Source organism: Nelumbo nucifera, chromosome 8 (assembly GCF_055504915.1).
Source record: "Nelumbo nucifera cultivar China Antique chromosome 8, China Antique-T2T, whole genome shotgun sequence".
NCBI lineage: Eukaryota > Viridiplantae > Streptophyta > Magnoliopsida > Proteales > Nelumbonaceae > Nelumbo > Nelumbo nucifera.
Window position 1 is genome coordinate 20,295,137 of NC_142656.1, and position 19,686 is coordinate 20,314,822.

Sequence of the window (19,686 nt, forward strand, 5' to 3'; positions counted from 1 at the left end):
GGGGGTGGATAAATTGGTAGGTCCCAAGAAAAAGAAATAAACCTATGTTCATTTTCTGTAAGAACAATTCCCAAGCAACTTATTTACTTAGGAAAGTAATACTCTCCTTAGACTTAGGCAAATTACTCATCCATGTACATCAAAAATCGCTAATATGTGATGGAACAATATTGTTCCTTCAATAATATTGTCACTCTTTTGAATAAATTGGTCATTGTACACCTTTACTTGGGGAATAAAACAACACTAGCAACTGCTCTTATCCAGATAAGTTTTTTTCCAAAAAACACTTGCTCAGATAAATACATTTAGCCAAGTAAATCATTTACCACAAAACCAATGTGGCCTAAAGTGCAAGTTAGATACCTGATTTTATATTACACTACATCAATTCTAGGTCCTTAATAATTTTACAAAATTTAGCCAGGTAAGTCTCTCCTAGGGGTGATTGATTATAAGTGTCATATTAATATTAATATTTATATACATGTGTATACATATGTGTGGGAGAATTGGGCCTAGGAGTGTCAATGAATTGGTTTTGGGTTAAGCTCCGTCCAAATCAAAATCAATTAGAATGGATTGGACAAATGAATAAGACATACTGAATTGGACAATTCCAAACGTCATGATCTGGATTAGATTGGACCCGATCCATCTGTATTGGATTTATATTGGACTAACGAATAAAACCGAAATATTTTGTTCGGTTTTTGGTTATTTTGATTAAAAACCAAATTATATATATATAATATTATATATTATAACCTATAATATATATTATGAAATGTAATTTCATTATAATACATTATATATAATATATTAATATATAAATATATAACATATTATATATTATATATTATATACTATATAATGAATTTTAATTAATTCGGTTTTTTCGGTTAATCGAATTTCTAAATCTAAAAACCAAAATTACTAAAAACCGAATTACCCAAAACCCAAAAATTTTAGTTCGGTTTCGGTTTTTAACTGAATAATACTCACCCCTACTCTTTAAAGGTGATCATTTCAACCCAACCCGGAAATTCCGGGCTTGGGCCTGGGTTTGTGTTCAGGCCCGGCTTGGGTCCGGGCCCACATTAGGCCCGTAAATTTTAAGGTCGGGTTTAGGCTTAATACTTCAAGCTCAACCCCTTTTGCATATATTTAAACTTACACATTTTATGTATAATGTATACGTATATATACATGCTATTTTACATTAGATTATATATTTTATATATAAATGTTATAACATGACATGTATAATTTATATTATGTGTAATATTTTATATTATATAATGTATAAAATAAGTTTATATGTATATTATGTTATTTAATATAAAATATTATAAATATTTAATATTTTATATATGAAAGACATTAACCCAAAATCAGACCCAACCTGTCTCACGCCCATATATATGTGAGGTAAGACTTATGTTTCAGGCACGGAACCCAGGCTGGGCCGGGCGTGAGCCTAAATTATAACCGTTATCATAATTAGAAAGCCCGGCCCGGCCCGGGCCCCCCTACTGCTCTTGCCTCGGCCAGTCTCTAGATTCTAGAATCCACGAGGTCCACCCGGCAGCCTTGAGCGTGAAGCAAACTTCTTCGTACGCGCTAAGCTCTCGCCCATTTGTAGGGTCTGGAGCGCTCCACGTCTCATCCCAGAATCTAAGCCCATCTGACACAGCTCGGCAGCCAGCTTTGCCCTTATCTCTATATATCTCTCTCGTTTTGGAAGCCAGAGCTCATCCATCCAGACAGACAAATCGCAAAATATTCCGAATTGATTGGTTTTCTCTTCCTCTCTACGGTTCAGCAATGGCAAAAAAAGAAATGGACGTTGTAAAGGGCTTGGATTTGCAGAGATACATGGGACGGTGGTACGAGATTGCTTCCTTTCCTTCAAGGTTCCAACCCAAGGACGGAATCAACACGAGGGCTACTTATACTCTCAACAGTGATGTTACTGTTCATGTCCTGAATGAAACTTGGAGCGGTGGAAAGAGAGGGTACATAGAGGGGACTGCTTATAAGGCCGACCCCAAAAGTGATGAGGCCAAGCTCAAAGTTAAATTCTATGTTCCTCCTTTCCTGCCTATAATTCCTGTTGTTGGGGATTATTGGGTTCTGTACATTGATGATGATTACCGGTATGCGTTGATTGGACAGCCCAGCAGGAATTATCTCTGGGTATGTTTATGGTTCTCTTTTCTTCTTCTGATCCTGTTTTCTGGATGTGTTTTCATGGTAGATCTCTGCATGTTCCTGGTATTGAGCTTCTTAGACTCAGTTTGGAAGGAGAGAAAATGCAAATATATGCACAGTACAAATACATTCAAAATACAAGGTTTTGCACTCTACATGTTTGTATTTGTACTCCTTCCAAGCTGAGCCTCGGTTGTTCTACTACTGCTCTCTGATGTTCTGAGTTATGATCTTTTTATTTCGTGAAATGGGTAATATGATTGTTCTTTTTTTTTTTTAATATCCTAATGCATCGAATTCATTTTACCCTTGATTCTTATTCTTGAGATGAATTCTTGCTTTCTGCCTTGTTTTGTCTGTAAATGCAAATGCAATCTTTGATTTTTGAGTTTCTCTTCATTCTTACAGAAAAAAAGGAACTTTTTCTTATTAACTTTATTTTGGGTTAGCTAGAAAGTTTCTTGCTTTGGCCATTCTTGAAGCATTGTGATGGTTTCTTGTCCTCTGTGTGTGTTCTAATATTTTATTCTTTAGTTTTTTTTGTCCTTGTAGTGCTTCTATATAGCTCTGATATTTCTTTTATGCTTGTTCAGATCTTATGCAGGCAAAACCACTTGGATGAAGATATCTACAATCAGCTCCTCCAGAAAGCCAAAGATGAAGGCTATGATGTAAGCAAAATCCACAGGACAACTCACACTAACCCTCCACCGGAAGCAGAAAGCCCCAATGACACCAAAGGCATTTGGTGGATCAAATCCATCTTTGGAAAATAAGAAAAGATACTAGTGAAGAAAGAAACAAGAGTAAAAGAACAAAAGCATCAGAGGAAACCCATAGGCGCTCTCGGGCCTTCTTTTTTTTCTTTTCTTTTTTCTCCAAATCCTATAAAGATAGTTTGCTTGGATGTAAAGTTGTTTAGTGTAATTAAGCTGTCTAGTGTGAATCCATTTCCATCTAGGTTTTGTTCATTTGGTTTGCTGTGAAACTTTGTGGGTTTCTGGGTTTCTTTTTTTGGAACTTGGGCCAACCCAGCCCCATATTAGTGAGGATAAGTCTTTATTTGGAACTTTGGATAAATGTAGATGTTTGGTTTGGAGTTTTCTAATACAGTGTTTGCTTTCTTTTGGTAATTGACAAAAATGGTGAGAGGGAGTTGAAGTATTGCTGTTTTCTCTGGTAAAAATTATGCTTGAATGAAAGGGAGGAAAAACAGGATGTCTTGACTGTTGTATGAAGCAACTGAAGGAGGAGACACGCTACGTCAGTGATCGCAATTGTCGCCCACCAAGTGCGGACTCTCATGGCGGTTTCATTCATTTTGGCAATTGGTTATTGGCTATTCGCATTAAAGAAGTTTCAGATATCAATATATCATCAACCAGGATGATTTCCACTATTGATTTTGAGGACTCGGGTCTAACTAGGACTTTTTTCACATGATTAGTGAATGGGAATTGATGTAACCGTTTCTGGTCACGTATCTTGTTGTTTGACCTGGTGGTGACGCGTCTTAGTGATGAGCTACTTGGTGGTGAATTGCTCGGTGGCAAGCTTCTTGGTGGAGAGTTACTTGGTGATGAACTGCCTGGTGGCGAGCTGCTTGGTGGTGAATTCTCTGGTGGCAAACTGTCTGGTGGCGAATTCTCTGATGGACTCGTCACTTGATTTGCTCTTAGGCGGCCTGCAACTCAGAGGATGGTGGAGCTCCTTGGTGCAGCACAACCCGACTATCCTCTGCGTGAGATGATTTCCTCTCCTTTGTAGGCGGCGGGAGCTGAGGGACTTGCGAGAACTGAATCAGAGGACTCGGGGGTATTTTCCCGGCGGGGACTCTCCGATGCCTAAGTTAGCATTCTGATTACAGAGAGCTTGGAGAGAAATGAGAGAGCTAGAGAGCAGGGGTTACCATCCTTTTTCCTCTCTCTTGGCTTTGGGGGTCGGAGTCCTTATATAGTGGTGTCCTCGTAGGTTAGGTGGGTGAAAAGCCTTCAAACGGTAAGACTCGTCATATCCCGTCAGAACCGGGGTATGGTGATGAACTCCTCAAGGTTGTCAAGCGGCCAGGTCGGCGCCTGGGCCAGGTTGTCAGGTCGGCGCCTGTGTCAGTTGGCGGATCGGTGTTTGGGCCAGGTTGTCAGGTCGGCACCTGTGTCAGTCGGCGGGTCGGTGTCCGGACCAGGTTGTCAGGTTGGCGCCTGTGTCAGTCGTCGGGTCGGTGTTTGGGCCAGGTTGTCAGGCAGGAGATCTTCTTGCGATACGCCAAACTACTCTTTTGTACCGAACTACCCTACAAGTGGCGAGAAGCCCGGGGGAGCTATGTCGCTGCCTGGCTCCTTGGTGGCGAGCTCCTTGGAGAGCTGCCTAGCTCCTTGGCGAGCTCTTTGGTGAGCTACCGAGCTCCTTGGTGAGCTACCGAGCTCACGGGGTATGCCGTTAATGGTTCTCGGTGGGCGTCTTATAGGTTGCTAGGTCGGCCAGGTCGGATCATGTGCCAAGCTAATCCGGCCAGGTCGCGCAGGCCACGCCAAGTCGTGCGCAAGCCGCGCCAGGTCGCACGCAGGCCGCGCGGGCTGCGCCTGGCCGCGTGCAGGTCGCGCCAGGCCAGCCAGACCGGTGCCCAGGTGGGACACCAACTTGGTAAGTTGTTTGCTTGGGTGTTTGCCTAGTTGTCATAAGGTGCCACGTGTCGCAATTTCACTGGAGGGCCAAATCTACCCTCATCATCAACTGATATTATAATGTTTGTAAATCAGTAAATGTATATACTTGTTTTAGATGATGGTGATATATAATAAGTCTTTAATTATTTTATATAAAAATCATTTTACATATCATATTTATTTTTTGATCAATATGATGAATATAGATGTGTCAAATGTTTTGTATAATTTTTTTGTTATTTTTGTGTTTTTCCTTTTTCTAATTTTTATTATTTAATTATAAGTTTATAACAACTAGGTTTAACTGTTAACTTACCATCAAATAGGAAACAATTTTATTTTTAGATTAATTTTATATTTTATATTTCATTCCCATTATTAATAAAATAATTTCTCTTTATCATATTTATTTTAATTTGATATATTAATGTAAAATATTAGAGATGTATTTAACTTTTTTCTATAATTTTTTTTTTGTATTTTTGTTTGAGATGATGAGGACATATTATTAAATATATGCTTAAATGTTTTCTACTAAATATATGTATCTTTTCAAATTTTTGTGTTTTTAATGTTTTAATTTTTTTTATTGTTTATTATGATGTCAAGGGTTGGCACAATTTGATCAAAAATGTTAAATAGTGTGACCTATCACCAAATAGGAAAACTATTTAATTTTTTAGTTAATTTTAAATTTTGTCTTTTATTTCAATCATCAATAAAAACAATTTTGGTATATCACATTCTTTAGTATTATAAATACAATTTATTAGTGGATTTTTATAATTTTTTATATTTGTGATTTTTATCTTTTTGTAATTTTTATTATTTAATTCTAACATCAAGAACCAATATATTTGATCCAAAAGATTGAACTATTGATTTGCCACCAAATAGAGAAATGATTTTAATTTTGGGTTGGTTTTAAATATTTTATTTCATTTCCAAAATAAACAAAATAATTATTGCTTATTGCTTTTTTTTAATATGATTAATATATATATATATATATATATATATAATATTTTATATGCATCCATTCTTTTACACGTTTTATAACTTTTGTATCTATTTCTATTTTAAAAGTTTGATTATTCAACTATAACATCACGAGGTGACCCATTTTGGCCCATGTGGACTAAGACATAAAAATAGCTTCATTTTTAAACCAATTTTAAGAAATATGGGTTTTATATTGCTAAAAATATTGGATATAGATCTAATTAATAGCATTTATTAATAAGAGAAATAACTTAATAAAATACTCAATAAGAGAAAATAGGAGTTAATGCTTTTTTGGTAACAAAGGAATTAATGCCTTAAATATCAGACTTAATGAAAGGGAATTGGATGAGGTGAAAGATATTAATTCAAATTACATGTTTTCCCTTACAATTAGAAAGTGACCAAATTAAAAAATAATGATATTTTAGTCAATAATAAGATTCTATCCTTTCTAAATATTTATTATTTAATTATGACATAATGGGTTGACCTATTTAATCTAGAAGGTTAGAATATTTAGATAGGAAATGATTTCATTTTTATCTCAATTTAAAATTTTGTATTTTATTTACATCATTAATGAAAATAATTCTTATTTACCACACTTATTTTTTTTTAATATGATCAATATATTATAGGGAAAATCTATGATGTAGAAAAGATATGGTATGGGAAGAGTTTTGACCAATCAAAATCCACCCATGAATTTTGATAAATAACACCTGATTGGCTACCACATTTATGATTCCAATTGACTGGTCAAAAGTTTTTCAGATATCATATCTTTTCCATATCATAGTCCAACCCTATATAATATTAGGGATATGTATATGTTTTTTCTATTTTTTATATTTTCAAATATTTCTTCATATGTTTTTTATTTTTAAAAATTTAGTTATTTAATTATAACATCATGGGATAGACGAATATGAGTCAAATGGTTGAGATATTGGCCTACCACTTATTTATCATTAATAAAAATACTTTTTACTTATCATAGTTAATTTTTTTATAGATAATAAAGAATTTATTAAAAAGATTACAAAGGGTACATATTACAAGATCCCACAAAGAGGTGCGAGGTGACGCCTCTAAACTGCATCAACAAGCTTATAATTGAGCCCAAAAAATCTAATTCCTATGTACCCCTTGTTTAGCTAAAGAATTTATCAATCCATTTGATGATCTTTCCCATTTACCCTTGACTGATATGTTTGATGTTAACCATCTGAATCTTCTCAAAGCCCCTTTGTAGAATCAGGTTGCAGTTCTCTTTTATCCACCCAATAACCAATTTAGAGTCTCTTTCAATGATTAAGTGTTCCAACCCCATCTCCTTTGCAAGCTTTACTCCTTTTAGAGCAGCTTAGACCTCTACATTAACTGAATCTCCCACACCAATAGGACCAAAATATAAGGCTATGGTCTGGCCCTCAGCATTTCTGAAAACTCCCTCAATTCCAAACAGTCTTGGGTTACCTAGGCTGCTACCATCAATGTCTTCAAATTTGTTTAACATGATGAACATATAATATTAGAAATGTCTCCAAATCTTTTTATAAATTCTCATAATTTTTTATATTTTTATCTATTTAAAATTTTAGTATTATTTACGGCATTAATGAAATTTAATGTTGAGAAACAAAGATACCTTAAGTATGAGATTTAATGGGAGAAATGATAGTTAATGCCTTAAGTATGGGACTTGATGAGAGGAAAATGGACTGAATAGTAGAATCCAAATTACAATTTATGCCCTCTCGGCTGATTCCAAAATGAGGGATTTTAGTTAAGAAAAAGTCCAAAAGCCATGGGGAACTATTCCCACATTAATAATGCACCAAAAACAAAAACATCATTAGAATGGTGATGCACAACCATTATTTTGCATGAAAATTGGCCAAGTGAAATTAGAAAATGAATCATCAATTGATATGACGATGTTAAATCATCATCACTTGTTATATGCAGCTATATCTATACTACTACTAAAAGTATGAATGGGTTCCAAATTTTTAGACTTTTTCTTGAATGAAATACTTTGTTTTTAAATTTGGCCCCTTTTCTATTACGACCGTAGAAAACCTAATTAGGATTGTCACTTAATTTTTAAATTATCTTATTCTCTCTCATTAAGACCTATATTTAAGATATAACTCTAATTGCTCTCATTAAATCCAATAATTAAAGCATTTTTGTTTCTTAATATTGAATTCTACTAATTTCCTATGAAAATTCAGTAATTAAATCTATAACCTATAATTTTAATGGATTATACATTCACCATATTGTTTTTTATCTTTTTTGTTTGAATATGATACTGAAAAGACATGATACTGGAAAAACTTATAGTCAATCAATTGATATCATAAAAGAGGTGGCCAATCATGTGGTTTTCATCAAAATTCATGGGGGTGCTCTGATTGGTCAAAGCTCTTCTGGTACCATGTCTTTCCCATATCATAGATTTTTCCTATTTTTTTTAATTATTGATTATCATGGATTTAATTAGTAGAATTTAATGTTGAGAAGCAAAGATATCTGAAATATAGGATTTAATGAGAAAGAACAGGAATTAATACCTTAAATATGAGATTTAATGATGGGGACTAGAATGGACCGAATATAAACATTCAATTTACAATTTCTTCCCTTTCAATAGAGTGATCAATTTTGAAGCAAGGGGTAATTTACTTAATAAAAAAAAAAAAAAAAAAAAACAGAGCCATGGGGAATTGTTCCCACTTTTATAGTAGTGATTGCATGCACATTAAATCCAAATCTTAATCAATCATGTATGCTTATTTTTCATTAGTTCACTTTTAACAAAGTGTACTTTCACATTTAACAAAATGTACTTACCATCATGTTTAACAAATCATGTCTTTTGTTAGACTTAGGCCCTGTTTGATGCCTCTGATCTATTAACGCTAAAGTGGTTTTGTACCACTTTCAGCGCTAAAGAGGTGTTCGATGGCTCTTAACACTGAAGTCTAATTATAGATAAAGTACAAATGGCTCAGGCCATTATTTTAATAGATTTTACCAATATTGCCCCTCTAATACTCAATTAACTTATAACATCTCATATGAAGACCCATCGGACCCACCACCAATATTTTATTCTCCCCATAATATTATTATAAATGTAATATTATAATATACCATAATATTCATATTATATTATTATTATAATAATAGTTCATTAACGATATTATTCATTATCGTCTTATAGTGCTATTAATAATACTTATATTAATTATTATAACTAATTATTTAGAATATTATTTACCAATTACAATATTATAATGAAAAAATAATTATTTATATTAAATAGTATTATAAATTATGAATAGTATTAATATAATATTAATATAATATTCTTAATGCTAATATTATAATACAATCATATAATATTATTAACATTATAAATTAATGATTAATATTATAATATTCATTATAATATGTTATAGTAATATTCTAATAGAAATTAATTAATTACAATATTAGTTATCACCATACAGTTTCATTAATTATTAATTATTAATAATATTTCATTAATTAATAATAATAATTCATAATTAAGTAATAATTAATTATTGATAATAGTTATTAACTAATCATAATAATTAATTATTATTACTTATTAATAATTAATTAATTGTTATTCATAAAAATATTTAATATGTATTATTTAATCATAAAAATAAATAATTATTGATTAATTAATAATTAGTGATGAATAATTATTGAATTAATTATTAATTGATTATGAATTATTAATATTAAGTATTAATTACTATTTAATTGTTATTTAGTAATAATATTTTATTAATTAATTAATAATAATAATTCATAATTAAGTAATAATTAATGATTATTACTTATTATTAATTAATTAATCATTTATTATTAATAATATTTAATTAATTGTTAGTAATAAATATTAATTATTAATAATAAGTATTAATTAATCATAAAATAATTAATTATTAATTAGTGATTAATAATTAATGAATTAATCATTAATTTATTATTAATTAATTACTATTAATAATTAGTATTAGGTAATATTTATTATAATAATTTTTAATATTGTTTTTTTATTGAATTATGTAGATAACCAAAATTCTCTTATATGGGGTTAAATTGGACATTTGACATTTTTCAAAATTCAGAATTTAGAACAATATTCTCTACATTCAGAGTTCAGAGAAAAGAAAAGTTCACCAAATTACCTCTTAATGTAATTATTGCACTTTCAAAGGTCAGGCGTCAGAGCAAATGAACAGGCCCTTAGATGCAACATAGATTTTGCCTATAAATACATCAACCAAACATCATCAAAATTGCTTAGGTGACCCAAGTGTATAATCTAGGTAACAGTTCATCATCATCGTGACTTTAGGGATCGCCTTGGATGACTAGAGACCACTAGCCACGGGTGATTCTTATTATTATGAAGAAGACCCAATCAAGGTTCTAAATATCGATATGCCCGATATGTCGGTAGGGGCGTAACAGGTAGTATCAATACTTTTTTTTACTTTTTTATTTTTTTTCAAAACTGGTTCAAGGGTCGGTTTAAGGTTCCTCCACCCCCTGAACCGATTAGAACCCCAATACACCCTCGTAAGGGCGTATCGGGGTGCTCTCGATATGATACAACCGAACAGGTCGGATCGTGTTGATTTTTTGAACCTTGGACCCAACAGTCCCGACCAACCGCGTGTACAGATTCTGAAAAAGCACGGAAAAAAAAGTTTCATGGAAAAGTCAATATTGTAGTTCATGTAAAGTCAATTTCAAAGCTCATATAATAAAATAAGGTATAATTATATTCTACATGTAATGCATTTAAAATGGGTTTAACCCATTCAACCCTCCATGAAAACCCTCCAACATTGTATTATATGAATAAAATAATATATAATTATATTCTATATATAATATATGTAAAACTGGTTTGGCCCATCCAATCAGACAATCAAATCAATGACTCACCACAATTTGGAGACAAAAACGGTTCGGCCTTAGGGATCGGTTTTTAAACATTGCTTTTGCCACTCCTACAAAGGCAACCAGACCAGATTCAAAGCTCTCCTCACAAACCCTGAATTTTGTTTTATTTTTTGCGCCTGAAATCTTCTCAACTCGCAAAGGCAGCACTATTTTGCAGTATCTGCGGAATAAAGAACTCTATTTCAATCTCGAGAGTTTTGCATATAGAAAACAACAATCAAGAGTCAATAGCTTTGCTTGTCACTTGGGGACTCAAACAATCCTACCTTATTCTCCTATAAATAATAAATAAAGGGAAAATTCTCAATTAGTGCCTTGTACTTTGGGCCTAGTGTCATTTTGGTTCCCAAACTTTAAAATGCGATAATTCAGTATCCAAACTTTTAAAACGTGATAATCCAATATCTGCCATTAACTAGTTATTAACCAACCATTAAGTGGCATTTGAAAAAGACACAAATGCCTTTCAAGTGTTACTTAATTTTCTTTATCAACCATCTAAACATTGACAAAAAAGTAACATTCCCAAATCCTTGCATTTCCCATTCAAGAAAGTTGGGGTCATGTTTGGGTGGACATTCTGGTGACCCCAACTTTCTTGAATAGAAGAGGCAATGATCTAAAACTGTTAATTTTTTGTCAATGTTTGGATGGTTGATAAAAAAGAATAGATGATACTCGAAGAGCATTTGTGTCTTTTTCAAATGCCATTTAACTAGTTAACAACAGCCAGCAAGTACTGGATTGTCATATTTTGAAAGTTCGGGCACTGAATTGTGGCATTTTAAAATTCAGGACCAAAATAGCACTAAATCCAAAGTACAGGGTACTAATCAAGAATTTTTCCATAAATAAATAAATTTATTCTCAATCAATTTTCCGTTGAGTTTGGACCTCCTAGAACAAGATATTCTTGGGAAAAGTTGCAAGTTGTTCATCATCGTGTTTTGGAAATAGATTTTGCCTCCCACTTAAATGACGTGTTCAAGATTCATTGGATGGAATCTGGATCTCCTGCCCACATTTACCCACGTAACATTGCAACCACACATGGAGAACAATATCGAGATTTGTTGGCTTTTATTCCTGATTCTTTCATTGTCTAGCATTTTACCTGGCATGTTGATGCTTGCTTGCTAGTGAAGAGGGAAAGATAATTGATGATCTTGCTCACAATATCGAGATTATTGCTACGTACATTTTAGTTTGATCATATGGCAAAAGCTCAAAGAATTTCGACACAAACCATGAACCTTAAATTTTCAACTACAGATTGAATTTGTCGCCCAAGATGGGGCCTCTAGAAGTCCTAGGAGTACACAAACATAGATTGCAAATTGAAATAAGGGGAGAGGAACAAGCCCATCTTTAAATTACATCCACCAAAGCTTGGACACATCTATTTGTAGAAAGTATTTTACACTATAGAAAGAACAATGTTGATCAACCAGCTATTTTTCCTTCACTAGAAAGGAAGACATAATGCAGAAAGTGGGAAAAAAAGGAGAGCATGTCCAAGAAATTCGATAACACTTACAAAAATGATATATAAAATAAGAAAACAAATCCCATTTGGTTGCCATCTTCTGATCATAGCTGGATGATGAACTCCTTAAAAATAGATCTTTTTCCAAGGGTTGAATAAATGTTCCTTTTCTAGATTTCATAAACTTATAATATGGTACAACATTGATTGGTCTTCTTGGCTTGTTTGTGAAACATCTGTTCCAACATTCAACACCCAGAACTTCAAGTCAGCATTGCAGCTTTCTTATACATACTTTGAAATGATCTTTACTCTAAGATGCACAAACACTGGTATGAACTCAGTCAAAATATAAGTTGTTGGCTAGTACATGTTTATCTACATTGCTGATGTCCGTGTGACTGTTGATATAATGCATGCATAAATACAAGTGCCACAATTCTAGCTTCCTCATGATTACATACACAACTGCAAACAGGGAGCATGTGAAAAGATGGGGTTTCACATTAAAGATTTGCAAATGAACAAAAATGACAGCAGAACATTGGAGGTGAGAGAGTCCTGATAACGTGAAGGTGGATATTAATTCATTTATGGTCTATAACATGCTTTCAGTTTCAGAATATAACATCAAACAAATCAGACTAGTGGATACATAGATAGATACAATGGTAGATAAATGACTATGAATATGTAGCCTAAGACCAATACAAAATGAATAATGTAAGCTAGGTAGTACCTGTGATGCTGTACTAAGATCTGAACTCTTCTCAACTAAACTGTCCAGTTTCTCACCTCGTGCAGGCATACTATCAATAGTCTTATGCTGTATTAAACTGAAAAAGGAAAGGTAAATAAAATGGAGGAAAAAACATAAGAATAAAACAATCAACATGACTACTTTTTTTAATCAAAATTGTCCTTGAAATTAGATTTAAGCAAAAGATATCATTTATCAACTTTGTTTTTCAATTTTAAATGCATGCTTGTCCAAAGTGAATAAACATGCAGTTTTCTATTATTTACAAAAATTCAATCCTTAGCAGGTAATCTCCATGATTAGAGAACATAATAGAACTTGATATCTAAATATGAGCAATTGCTCAAAATTAAGTTTTGGTGAAGCCCACATCCATCCAAAAGACTTTTGTCATATAGTCAACACAAAACTTGAAATGTTTCCAAAGAATGTTAAAAGTATGAAACTGAGAACCAATGCTCTGTTTTTTTTTTTTTTTGATACAATGAGAGATGAACCAAGACACTATTTAAAAAGACTTTACTGCACAAAATTCTGGATAACTGGAAGAGATACTTTGTTCTTTGATAAGTAAAAGTGAAATTTTATTAAGAGAGGAAGAGATTACCTCAAAACATAGTAACTGATGCATAGAGTATGGATCAAAAAATACAAAAGTTTCAACAAGCTCAATACAAACACCCTTCAAAGCATAAGCAGAAGAAAAATTGAAGGTTTTCTTCTTCCATTTAGTTTAGTTGATATGATGAAAATTCTACTCTGTCATACTTAATTGGGTTTTCGGCTGGGTTCATGTTGAGGTGAACCCATCCTGAAGCCAGTTTATGGTATGGAACAGGGCGGATTCACCCCCCCCCCCCCAATTTAGTAGAGTCGGGTTCAAAATTGAAGTTGCTTCAATTTCTATCAGTCAGCGCTCTCATAATGAGAAAACAAGTATGAATTAGAAGAGATCCTAATGTACCAACTTATGTCTTATGCAATATATAACACATTATACCGATGTGTCAGAAACAATTATTTCTTGCAAACTGTTACCGACAGATTTTTCTAATTATTCTCAATCTAGATATCTATAGTTTTTTTTCCAATTTGTAGCACTACTTGCAAGTTCTCTATTATTTATTTATTATCCCCCTCAATAATTTCCAAAAATCTCTTAGTATAAGATCATATCTCTGAGAATCACCTACTAGTACCTACTCAAATACAAAATCAGGCTCTATTGAATGGTGACAGTGGACACATTTGCATGTGGAAAGGAGTTACATGGTATTGACAATAAAAATAAACAACAGATCTAGCACTACGTTAAACATCAAAATCAATAATTAAAAACTCACAAGAATAATTTTTGTTTCATCCAACTTCCTCTGGATTTTCAGTAATTTATCAGCTTCTGCAGGGCCCTAGTGGTTTTCTCTTCCTCAATCTCTCTTACTAGTCTTTGGTTGTCCTTCTATGTGTTTATAATATTGATGGCATTGCGGAATTTTTCCATTCTTTTGTGTATCTTATTTTAAAGGCATATGTTATTGTTTTGTTAACCTAGTCAACTTCTTTGATTCATTCATTGTTCGGGCCTTTAATACCCCTTATATTGTTCCTGTTTCTTCTTACAATTGTTGAAGTGTGAAAGAATTTTTTTGTATTTTTATCTCCACACTTCAACCATGTGCTCCTCGATTTTTGTGCCCTATGCATTTCCTCTTTTTCTAGAATTTTATTAAGCCTTACCTATAGGACTTTTCCTTTTTCTTCCATATCTTGTTATATATGTGTTGTTCCCTTTATTTTTGGACATTTTTTGGATTATTCAAAATCTATTGTTTTTGAAAAAAAAAATGTTTCAAATTTTGAGGTTAGCTATAATAACTTTTTTTTTTGAAAAATCAACACTTTTGAACCCTTCAGGTTTACAACCAAAGTAGTTTGTATTAACCACTCCATACTAGCCCCTTTAATCCACATTTGTTAAAACCGAAAGGATTTTGGCCCCCAATTTGTCCCATCCTCTGTGCTTAGAATTAGGGGGGTACAATTTGAGCTTAAAAATGGGAAGTTGGTAAGGGTTAGGGTAGGGAATAGCCTTCTAGTTAAAGTGCACCTTTTTGAGGTTTTGTAATCACAAAAGCAATTTGATATTGATTTCCAATTGCAACAAAATACAAGTAAGCTATAACACAATTTGTATTTGTGTTATATTTGTGCAAGGGAACCAAAATAAAATTAGGGCCTTTCTATATATGAGTCTAGATCACATGCCAATGAAATAATTTCCAACACCCTACCAACAACATCTAACACTACACATCTCATACAAGGCGGATCCCACTTTTATGGTGAGCCCCAGTTTTATAGCGAGATATATAGTATCAGATCAAGTTGATAGAGTGTTGGAACTTGTTTTGTTAAGAGTTGATCCCAACTCGGAGATATCACCCCTTCAACCAAAAATTAGTTAATTTTCTTCCTTGAGTCAAAGTTTACATACCCCTTCCAAGGAACCCTTTAAACATTAATAGAGACAATGGGGCACCACTTAAGGAGTTCAGATTTGTTGACCACAACACATTGCTGGCTATGCTCATTCATCTACACATTAAGAATATCAATCACCACAATACAACCGATGTTCCATATATGTGGATGGGTGAAGATGACCAGTAATTTGTTGTGGTCAACAAAATTGAACTCCCAATGAATACCTTTTTCATGGAAAGGAAGGAGTTACTCTAATTATTTTTGCATTGTATAATTGATATATGTAGTTCCCTTTCATTCATTTTGATCTTTTTATATACCACATTCCCTCGGAACTACGTGTGACACAAACTGACATAGCCCACATTACACCCATACTTGAATCCATGTTAATTGTAAAATCCTAAAGGCTAAAGCTAAAAGCCAAAGCTCATCTTTCTAACCCAAAATCTTTCTAAAAACACTACAGTGAAAACTGTCATTCTAAACGTAATGCAAGGCAATATCGGCATTACATAGTAAAGCCCTAGTGAATTCTCACACAATTTCATCCCATTAGGTTGTTGGGGGAGAGAGGGGTGGAGGCTCACGCATACACAGGCAAGATCAGTTGCTCACCCTCACCCACGCAAAAGCTCAACTGTTTAGCTCCAAGTCTCTAGTTCTCAAGGTCTTAGCCTCGAAAGCTCAGCATCTTAGTGTATCTATCGGTCACCCCTACCAACGCAAAAGCTCAACCGTTGAGCTCCAAGTCTTTAGTTCTCAAGGTCTTAGCCTCAAAATCTCAGCATCTCAGTGTTCTCACCTCCCATTGGTCAAGCCTTATACTTGGGTTTCCCGAAAAAGGCAACTCTTTTTTCTTTTCTTTCTCTCCCATGTCTTTGAATCTAGGGTTAATTTTGAAGATAACCAGAAAATACGCAATTTTCTATTTTCTATATGGTTTTTGGAGTTTGATACCACCATGAAGTCTTGTCGTAATGGGGTTGTCAACATGTTTGAAGGACTGATAAAATTTTTATAAACCTAGGCTTGAACGATCATTAGAATCTGATTCTTCCTATCGATATGATCAACATTTGACAATTGACAGAGGCCAATGAAATCATATCGTGTAGGGGCTAAGAGTAGAGATAGAACAGTTGATTTATTTACTTTATAATTTTGAACTGAAGTGATGATGTTGGCACTAGTTTTTGTGTCTAAGGTGGAAATTGCCATTATAGACGTAAAGCGGGGCAATATCGGCATTATATAGTACAACCCTAGTGAATTCTCGCTCATTTTCAGCCCATTAGGTTGTCAAGGGTGAGAAGGATGGAGTCTCACGCAGACGCAGGCAAGATCGGTTGCTCACCCTCACCCACGCAAAGGCTCAACCATCGAGCTCCAAGTCTTTAGTTATCAAGGTCTTAGCCTCGAAAGCTCAGCATCTCAGTGTTCTATCAGTTGCTCACCCTCACCTATGCAAAAGCTCAACCGTCGAGCTCCAAGTCTTTAGTTCTCAAGGTCTTATCCTCAAGAGCACAACATCTCAGTGTTCTCACCTCCCTTTGGGTAAGCCCTATTCTTGAGTTTTCCGAAAAAGGAAACTATTTCTTCTTCTCTTTCTCTCTCATGTCTCTAAATCTGGGGTTGATTTCAATATAACTAGTAATATGCAATTTTCCGTTTTCTATATAGACTATGGAGTTTGATACCACCATGAAGTCATGTCGTAATGGGGTTGTCAACATGTTTGAAAGACTTACAAAATTTTTCTAAACTTAGGCTTGAATGATCATTAGAATCTGAATCTTCATATCAATATGATCAACATTTGGCAATTGACAAAAGTAATTTCGAACAAAAGTAACGATGTTGACACTAGTTTCTGTGGCTACTGGTAGTTTGGTATTGGGTTCCTATTGCCTCTCCTACTAGCTAAGCTTTGCTACAAGTCAATTACCATTTACACTACAACTTTTACAATAATATGGCTAAAGCAAAAAAACCTTGGTGAAGTCTTCGTTATGTTGCTTCAGTCCACATTATGCTCAAGAAAATTATATCTAGAAGTAAACTATGCAATAAGTGGTCATGAGATTTAGTTCTTAAAATAGTTAGTTGTAAATGACATATTAAGAACAATAGTGGACAAATTCTTGCTTTACCGCCCATGGAAATTGAGATCTTTGAAAAGGTTCAGATTTCAGAAGACCTTTTATTTCTTTTTTTTTTGGTTTTCTACTTTTCTTAGTAAGGTATATCAGTAACAGGTTTGCAAATGACATTTGTCCCAATGGATCAATCTGGTCCATTAGTTTGTAAGTTATAATCAGATTTGCTTGTTTACTGAAGAGTAGTTATAGGTTCAACTCTCCTGTTTAATTATTTTTAATATCAATACTAAATTTTCTAGAATTGCTTCGTGGTAGTCCTAATCCAATTTGTCATGAACTTTTTCTTATAGGGTGAAAGATTTCATGGGATACTAAGATGTTATCTCATATTTGCCTCCTTAAATAAAGGCAAATTGGTAAGGAGATACTAAATTTTCAACCTATTTACCATGATATTTGTCATTGATTTGTAAATAGCATTACATAGTCTAATAGGCCTGAATTGGTCTATAGATTCTAGGCATTTTTGCTTTGAGACGAGGGCAGTGAAGGTCATGTTTAGACATGTTGTCATTTTTCTAGAGTAAATGAAACCTTTATATTTTCCTTCAATAATTGACCAATTGTATACCAAAACTTTTTTAAGAATTCTACATCTAAGCCATTTAAGTCAAGAACCTTCATCCTTAATCTCTCTTACTAGTCTTTGGTTGTCCTCCTCTATGACTATAGTATTGATGACATTGCAGAAATTTTCCATGTCTCAAGTACCTTCTTTTGTGTATCTTAATTTAAAGACATATGTTATTGTTTTGTTAACCTAATCAACTTCTTTGATCCATTTATTGTTCGGACCTTTAATACCTCTTATATTGTTCATGCTTCTTCTTTCCATTGTTGAAGTGAGAAAGAATTTTGTATTTTCATCTCCACACTTCAACCATGTGGTCCTCGATTTTTGTGCTCAATGCATTTCCTCTTTTTCTATAATTTTATTAAACCTCAAGTGTAGGGCTTTTTCTTTTCTTCTAGTATCTTGTTATGCATGTGTTGTTCCCTTTATTTTATGACATTTTTTGGATCATTCAAAATCTCTTAATTTTGAAAAAAAAAAGTTTCAAAATTATGAGGTTAGTTGCAATAGTTTTTTTTTTTTCTTTTTTTTTTTAACTCAACCCTTTGGATTTATAACCAAAATAGTTTGTATTAACCTCTCTAGACTAGCCTCTTTAGTCTACATTTGTTAAAACTGAAAGGGTTTTGACCCCTAATTTATCCTATGTGATTAGAATTAGGGGGGGAGAGAGGGGGCATGATTTGAGCTTAAAAAAGGGGAAGTTGGTAAGGCTGCATTAGGGAATAGCCTTCTAGTTAAACTGCTCCTTTTTGAGGTTTTATAATTGTTTGTACTCGATTTTTGCTCGGTTTATCGTCTGAACCTTCAATTTGCCTTAAACACCCGATCAAACCCATCCAACCTCTTTGAAACACCAAAAAACATAGAAAGCCCAATTGTCAGCCTAAAACCCTCAAACCCATTGTTAAACATGCCCAATACCTATTTGATGGACCCGATCAACCCCCACTTACACCTTAACCACTAGATCATATATAACCATTAGGCCCAGGACATCCCAAAACACCTATCCATAAAATTTCAACTTAAAATTCATTTATTTACTCTCTCATCAAACAAAGATTCCATTCCGACACCTGTCGTTAGCCTAAACCTTCAAAACTCATATTCCCTTGATCCAAACACTTCTAAATCAATCAAACCTTGCCAATCCCCCAGAATGCAAAAAAACCCCTACATATGAGATTTCAGCCCAAAACACCTCCATTTACCCTCAATCATACAAAGATTTCGTTTTGAGGCTTTAGATTGACAAAATTCCAAATCCGCTTGATCTGGGCTCATTTGGTCCAATCTAATCTTACCAATCACCT

General features: G+C 33.5%; 1 protein-coding gene across 1 annotated transcript; it reads left to right on the forward strand.

The window, feature by feature from the left end:
- Positions 1-1,734: 1,734 nt before the first annotated feature.
- On the forward strand, positions 1,735-3,347 carry TIL (temperature-induced lipocalin). The gene is made up of 2 exons (XM_010277435.3): positions 1,735-2,199; positions 2,808-3,347. Exons 1-2 carry the CDS (start codon positions 1,828-1,830, stop codon positions 2,988-2,990), a joined length of 555 nt encoding a protein of 184 aa, XP_010275737.1. The 5' UTR covers positions 1,735-1,827; the 3' UTR covers positions 2,991-3,347.
- Positions 3,348-19,686: the final 16,339 nt, after the last annotated feature.

Coding starts and splice junctions, on each gene's coding strand:
- TIL (XM_010277435.3), top strand. CDS start 1,828: ATGGCAAAAAAAGAAATGGACGTTGTAAAGGGCTTGGATTTGCAGAGA. Junction 2,200..2,807: donor CCAGCAGGAATTATCTCTGG/GTATGTTTATGG, acceptor ATGCTTGTTCAG/ATCTTATGCAGGCAAAACCA.